This window comes from Aptenodytes patagonicus, chromosome 4 (assembly GCF_965638725.1).
Source record: "Aptenodytes patagonicus chromosome 4, bAptPat1.pri.cur, whole genome shotgun sequence".
NCBI lineage: Eukaryota > Metazoa > Chordata > Aves > Sphenisciformes > Spheniscidae > Aptenodytes > Aptenodytes patagonicus.
In genome coordinates, this window is record NC_134952.1 from 74,943,074 (window position 1) to 74,949,983 (window position 6,910).

The following is a 6,910-nucleotide window of genomic DNA, read 5'->3' on the forward strand; positions in this document are numbered from 1 at the left end:
TAGTCTGAGAAAAAACTTATTGTAATCTAGTTTTCAGCCTGTTTTTAATTCCAGTGTATAAAAATAGGGGGAGACAGTACAGTTCCTGCACTCTAAGGAAGAAAATACATTGAGATACCCTCGAGTCCTTAGAAAGGCAACAGAAGACTGAGTTTTATAGACATTTTGAGGAAAGGTCAATCTTACAGGCCAATATTAGAAATTTCACTGCAAAACTTAACGCTTTAGAAAACATCATTCAAACCACCTTTGCCAGACTGGACAGCATTCAGGTTTCAGTATTCATGTTAAGAGAGAACGTGTTGTTTTCGTTAGTGCTCAGGCAGAGAGGTACTGAGAGCATGTATGAGCTAACCCAGTGGAAAATGATTAACAGGGGAGTACTACGGCATGGCGTATGCTTTGATAGAAATTCTCCACAGGCTAGATAACACAATATAGGCAACATGTTTAACAGGAAGGGACGTTAAGTCTCTGCATATAATTTCACGGAAACTCTTTCTTGATGCTTCCCTTTGCGAACTCAGCTTTGGGTTATAAAGAGCCGTTCCGATAAAGTAAAGAAAAGTCAATTAACAAACCCTAATTCACAAATTAATTAAAGTTCCTGCTAACTGTAGAGATTGTCACAGTCCCAGAGGGGGGTTCCCCCAAAGCCTTACTTGCACAGGCAAAGATTTCAGGAAGAAAGGAGACACAGTTTAAAAACGTTGCTTCAGAACACCCTGTGATTGCGCCTCACGTCACTTCGTTACTGTCAGCTGCAGGGACCCTGTGAAAAGCAGTACGGTCGTCGTCCCCCCCCCCCCCCCCCCCCCGCCCCAACCCACAGGCGATCCGCTTGCAGCTAACGGCTGAGGAGGATCTCTGCACCCCGGGGCTGCCCGGCCGGGGCCAGCTTCGTCCACAGGCTCCGGGTCGGGTCGGGTCGGGTCGGGTCGGGTCGGGTCGGGTCGGGGGGGGACACACACGCTTGGCTGCAACAGTTTCTGAGCCCGGGTGAGGGGGAGCCAGCGGCTGGCCGAGGCGGGCGGCGGGCTGTCCCGCACACACCTCTCCCTCGCCTGCCGCTGAAGCCTCCCAAATATTACAGGCCGACGAATGAATTGAAGGGAAATGAAGGACGAAGGGGAAAGCGAAGCGCCTTTCCCCGCCGGGAGAGGAGGGGCGGGAGCTTCGGGAGGCGACGGGAAAGCGACGCGGAGCTTGGGGGAAGCCCGCAGTGCAGCGGCGGGGCACGGCCGGCCGCCCCGCGGCCCCCCAACGGCCGCCCAACGGCCCCCCAACGGCCCGGCGCGGGGGGTGGCGGGAGGTGCCGGGCGCCCGGGCCTTACCTCGCTGGACAAAATGCTGCCGTTGGAGATGATGTCGGGCTGCTGGTCGGCGTAGCCGGTGACGATGGCCCCGCAGGGGTTGTGCTCGGCGTCGGTGCTGCGGGAGGGGCTGCAGGGCTTGAGGAACATCAGGTCGGTCTTGGCGGACTCGGGGGTGAGGCAGACCTGGTAGCAGTAGTTCTGGTTGTGGTGGTGGGAGCCGAAGCTGCCCGACTCCTCCACCGGCACCTGGGCCGGGTTGCTGGGCACGTTGGAGCTCTGCACCAGCATGATGTCCGACTTGCTGAGCTTCTTCTTGCGGGCCCGCGCCTGGCGGCTGCAGCAGGGGCAGCAGCAGCAGCAGCCCAGGCAGCAGTCGCTGGCCAGGCAGGTGTAGATGTTGAGCTTCTTCTCCTTCTGGCAGCGCACGGCCAGGACGATCATGGCCAGCAGGAAGATGAAGGAGACGGAGCCCAGGGCGATGATGAGGATGAGTGTGAGGTCGAGCGAGGTGTCCCCCCCGGAGCGGCTGGGGCGATGCTCGCCGGAGCCGCCGCCGCCCCCCGCGCCCGCCCCCGCGCCCAGGCCGCCGCCGCCGCCGCCGGGCCGCTCGGCCGCGCCGTCCACCAGCACCACCTGGATGGCGGCGGTGGAGGAGAGCGGCGGCTGCCCGTGGTCGCGCACCTCGATGACCAGCTCGTAGGGGCGCTGGGGGTCGCGCTTGGCCGGCACCCTGCGGGCCGTCCGCAGCTCCCCGGTGCGCCAGTCCATGCGGAAGAGGCTGGCCTCGTTGCCCCGCACGATGCTGTAGGTGAGGCGGGCGTTTTCCCCGTCGTCGGCGTCCACCGCGGCCACCCGGCTCACCAGGTAGCCCGGCTCGGCGCCGCGGGGCAGCGCCTCCCGCGCCGGGGTGCCGTTGCGGCCGGGCAGGGGGCTGACGATGGCGGGGGCGTTGTCGTTCTGGTCCACCACGACGATGTTGACGGTGGCGTTGCCGGCCAGCGGCTGCGGCTCCTCGCCGGCGTCGCGGGCCTCCACCTGGAAGCTGAACTCCTTGAGCTGCTCGTAGTCGAAGGAGCGGAGGGCGTAGAGGAAGCCGTTCTCGGAGTTGATGGAGACGTAGGTGAAGACGGACATGCCCTGGATCTGGCTCTCCAGGATGGAGTAGGCGAGCTGGGCGTTGGCGCCCTGGTCCCGGTCGGTGGCGCTGACGGCGTAGATGTAGGCGCCGGGCACGTTGTTCTCGCTCACGTAGACCTGGTAGACGGGCTGGCTGAAGCGCGGCGCGTTGTCGTTCACGTCGCTCACCCGCACCTGGATGGACTTGCTGGTGCTCAGCGGCGGCTCGCCGCGGTCCCGGGCCACCACGGTGAGGGTGTAGGCGTCGCCGCCCGGCTGCTCGCGGTCCAGCGGCCCCTCGGTGACGATGGTGTAGTAGTTCTTGAAGGAGCTCTTGAGGCGGAAGGGCGCGTCGCCCTGCAGCAGCTCGCACTGCACCTGCCCGTTCTCCTCCGAGTCGCGGTCCGAGACGCTGAAGAGGGCCACCACGGTGCCCGGCGCCGCCGCCTCGCTCACCGCCTCCTTGACGGTGGAGAAGCTGATCTCGGGCGCGTTGTCGTTGGCGTCCAGCACCCGCACCAGCACCTTGCAGTGCGCCGGCACGGCGTTGGGCCCCAGGTCCTTGGCTTGCACGTACACCTGGTAGACGCTGCTCTCCTCGTAGTCCAGCTCGCCGCTCACCTCCAGCCGCCCGGTGCGCGGCGCGATGCCGAAGAGCTCCCGGGCGCGGGCCGAGATGTGGCTGCTGAAGGAGTAGATCACCTCGCCGTTTTGGCCCTCGTCGGGGTCGGTGGCGTTGAGCTGCAGCACCAGGGTGCCCGGCGGCGAGTTCTCCGGCAGCGACACGGTGTAGACGGGCTGCTCGAAGGCGGGGACGTTGTCGTTGGAGTCCAGCACCCTGATGGTGAGCAGGGCGGTGCCGGTGCGCTGCTGGGGCTGCCCGCCGTCCACCGCGGTCAGCACGTAGCGGTGCACCGCTTGCTGCTCCCGGTCCAGGGGCTTGTCCAGCACCAGCTCGGCGAAGCGGTTGCCGTCCCCCTGCGTCTGCACGTCGAGGGAGAAGTAGCTGTTGGGGGTGATCTCGTAGGTGCGCAGCGAGTTGGTGCCCACGTCGGGGTCGAAGGCGCTCTCCAGGGGGAAGCGGGTGCCCGGCGTGGCGCTCTCCGAGATCTCCACGGTGAGGTCGGGCTCCGGGAAGGAGGGCGGGTTGTCGTTGATGTCCAGCACCTCGATCTCCACCCGGAATAGCTCGAGGGGGTTCTCCAGGAAGACCTCCAGGTGCAGCAGGCAGGAGGGGCTTTGCTTGCAGATCTGCTCCCGGTCGATCTTCTCATTCACGTAGAGCACCCCGGTTTCCAGGTTGAGCTCCAGGTAAGGGCTGCGGGAGTTGGGCGCCGTCTGGAAGCGGCGAGCCGAAAGTTTTGTAATGTCCAAGCCCAGGTCCTCGGCGATATTCCCCACGAACGTGCCATGCTCCTGCTCTTCCTGCACCGTGTAATGGAGCTGGCAAAGGGCCCCCTCCACCATCCAGAGCAAGGCAAAGAGGAATAGCACAATCATCTCCAAATGGGGAAAGAGATCCCCCCTCCCCAAGACCACCTCTTCCTCCTCTTCCAAAAGCTACCGCCACCACCGCCACCACCACCACCACCACCTCCTCCTCCTCTGAAAATACACAGTACAGTGTGTGTGCCTGTGCGTGTCTATCTGTGTGTGTCTGTGTGTGTGTGATGCGCGCGTGTGTGTGTCCGCGCCTGCGAGCGTGTGGGGAGAGAGGGATCGGGGGAGGGGGAAGGAAAGGGGAGGGAAGGTTGATTTAGGGGGGATGCTAGATATTATTTCTTCTGATTCATGTTAGGATTTTTTTCTCCCCCATCTCCCTCCGTTTTGTTACGAGTATTATTGTTTCACACGCTGACCAAACGAAGAAGACAGGCGTCCCCACTTCATCTGTGATCTTCGAAATAAACGGCCAACTAATAATAGCTATTAGCTGGATGTATCTAGAGATACACAGTAGCCCGCTTTTATTTATTCCGAGAGTCTTGGCACTGCACCGCGGCAGCAGCAGCGGCGGCAGCAGCAGCAGCAGCAAATCCCAAGGAGGAAATTTTTATATTTCAAGATTGTCCTCGCTGTGTCTTCCTGGTGGGAGCTGGAGGGGTAGATGCTGCTGGAAGAGCCGGTGGACATGCCCTCTTCAGATGCAAGAAAAAGGCAGAAAACCGCGAAATTTAAAAAAAAAAAAATAAAATTACAACCCGCAAAAAGATTTCGTATCAAAAAAGGCAGAGAACAGCTTTGCTACCCAAAACTTTCATTCCCTGATTTCTCTGGGATTTCCTCTTTTTTATTTAAAGATTTTAGGTTTTTCTCTCTTCTATTAATAGTCTTTCATTTTCTTCTTCTATTGCTATTATGTTCATCATCATCACTCTGCTTTTTGTGGATGTGCTGATCAGTTTTTTTTCCTCTCTTGCTGCTTTTGCGTCTAGCCCCTCTCTCTCTCTCTCTCTCTCTCTCTCTCTCTCTCTTTCTTTCTCTCTGTGTCTGTCTCTGCTTGCTGCTGCTGCTGCTGCCGCCGCCGCTCGCCTCCCGTCCCGGCTCCGGCTCCAGCCCCGTCCCCGTCCCCCGCTCCTCTGATCTCTGCCGGCAGTTTCTGAGCCGGCAGCGCTCGGCTTTTCTGTTTTTGCGCAGCGCTCGGCTCCTGCCAACCAATCAGCCGGCAGCAACGCCCCCGGGGGCGGCACCCCATTGGCCGCGGCGCACGTCAAGTAGGCTGCGTCACAGACGGGAGAGCGGGCGAGCGCGCAGGCAGGCAGGCAGGCAGGCAGGCAGGCAGGCAGGCAGGCAGGCAGGCAGGCAGGCAGGCAGGCAGGCAGGCAGGCAGGGCGAGCTTGGGCCCCGAGAGGCTAACCCTGCAGCTCCCGAGGCGCTGCTGGGCAATGCCTGCCTGCCTGCCTGCCTGCCAGGGTGGCTGTTCCCCCGCCGCAGTCGCTGGGCAGGGAGGTCACCGCTCGTCATCAGCGCGCACACACGGGTGATCGTAAACAACCCTCTCCTTGGAGAGGGAGTTTCCACCAGCTACTAACTTTCCTGCCCTAGGCCGGGCGCAGGAACGTTTTTAGAAAAAGCATAAACAAGGGGAAACTTGAGATTATTATTCCACACCCCCCTCCCCCCACGGGCTGCCTTAGCTAATTAGTTAGTTCGATGGTGAAAGTGCAACTTTCCATCATACGTCTGGACAGTGTTTCCAGCTCCAGCCAATTTAAAGTATCATGAGCCTGCGCCGATTTTTCCCGATTGACACTTTGGAATTTCCACTAACATAACAGGAGACCGTCGGGTACGGGGGAAGAGGGAAACCGGGCATGTGTTGTGTCACTGGCTACTTGGGGTGGCGGAGGGGCATCACTGGGGGGGGGGAGATAGGCAGGAAGAATGAGCAGAGGCTGACAGCCACCGATTTGTTTGTTTTCACGTGAAACGCTCTGTTACCGGCTGTCGGTGCTCGCTGTACCCGCGCCTGCCGCGCTGCCGACGCCGGTAACGGCGCTGGAGGCTCAGAGGCTGCTCGGCTGCACCCCGGGCTCAGAGCCGGCGTTCGCGGCCGCCGCCGAGGCTCGGGCTTGCGACTTCTCGCAGATTTTAGTAACCCACGGCGGGTATCCTCCTGCCTCACACAGCAACAGGGCATATTCCTTCCCCTTTTCCCCTCAGACAGCGAGAAGGCAGCTCTGTGCTAAATAACGTCGATTCTACCCATAGCGTCTATAGCACCTCGAGTGCTCGGCTGACACGCTTTTGATCCCCGCGCTGGGCTGTGAAGCTACGCTGGCACCGGGGAAGGGCTTAGCACCGAGGGGTGAATTTCGAGGCGGGTGTTCACAGATCTACCCCCTAGCTGTGTTAGTGCCCCGCGCTACCCCCGGGCTTTTTACAACTGAAGATCCACGTCCGTAACTTTACAAAATGAAGAAAGTAAGAGTAACCAGGATTAAACGTTTGTAAGTCTTGCTTTTATTTTGCAAAACGTTATTTTATTGTTTCTAAAGAGCAACACAAAGCAGGTATGAGCAGCTTCTGCTTTGACCCCATCTTTAATCCGCCGGCGAGCGGTGGCTCCCTGCCGTACCTTTCAGTAAACACATGCTCGGATGCGCTTTCCGTTGCGGAAAGGCAGGACTTCACATTTCCAAACTTGCGCCTGTATCAGACGCACCTTCGCCTTTGTGCGCGCTCCTACCCGCCCGCCCCTGCCCTCGCCCTCCCCGGGGAGGGGGTCCCGGCGCCACCGGGCGCCCGGCCGCGGTGAGCTGAGGCGGGGGTGCGGCCAAGCTCACGCCGCCGCGGCCAAACCGATCTCGGCGCCACGCCGGGGGCCGGTGCCGGGGCGGCGGTTTGCGAAAGGGCCCCCGCGCCGGCCCGTGCGAAGCGGGTCACGGCGCACCCGCCCGCGGGCGCCGCCGGCGGATCGACGCGCGGCGCCACCCCCCCGCCTCCCCCGCGGGGCACAGCCGCGCTGCCCCGCGCCG

General features: G+C 61.1%; 1 protein-coding gene across 5 annotated transcripts in view; it reads right to left on the reverse strand.

Moving 5' to 3' along the window:
- The window catches only part of PCDH10 (protocadherin 10), a 36,416-nt gene extending 32,404 nt beyond the window's left edge, over positions 1–4,012 (reverse strand). For all 5 annotated transcript variants that reach the window (XM_076337226.1, XM_076337225.1, XM_076337224.1 and 2 more), the window contains exon 1: positions 1,335–4,012. In XM_076337226.1, coding sequence (XP_076193341.1) covers positions 1,335–3,932 — 2,598 coding nt within the window. In that variant the 5' untranslated portion in view covers positions 3,933–4,012. The remainder of the gene's footprint in view (positions 1–1,334) is intronic.
- Positions 4,013–6,910: the final 2,898 nt, after the last annotated feature.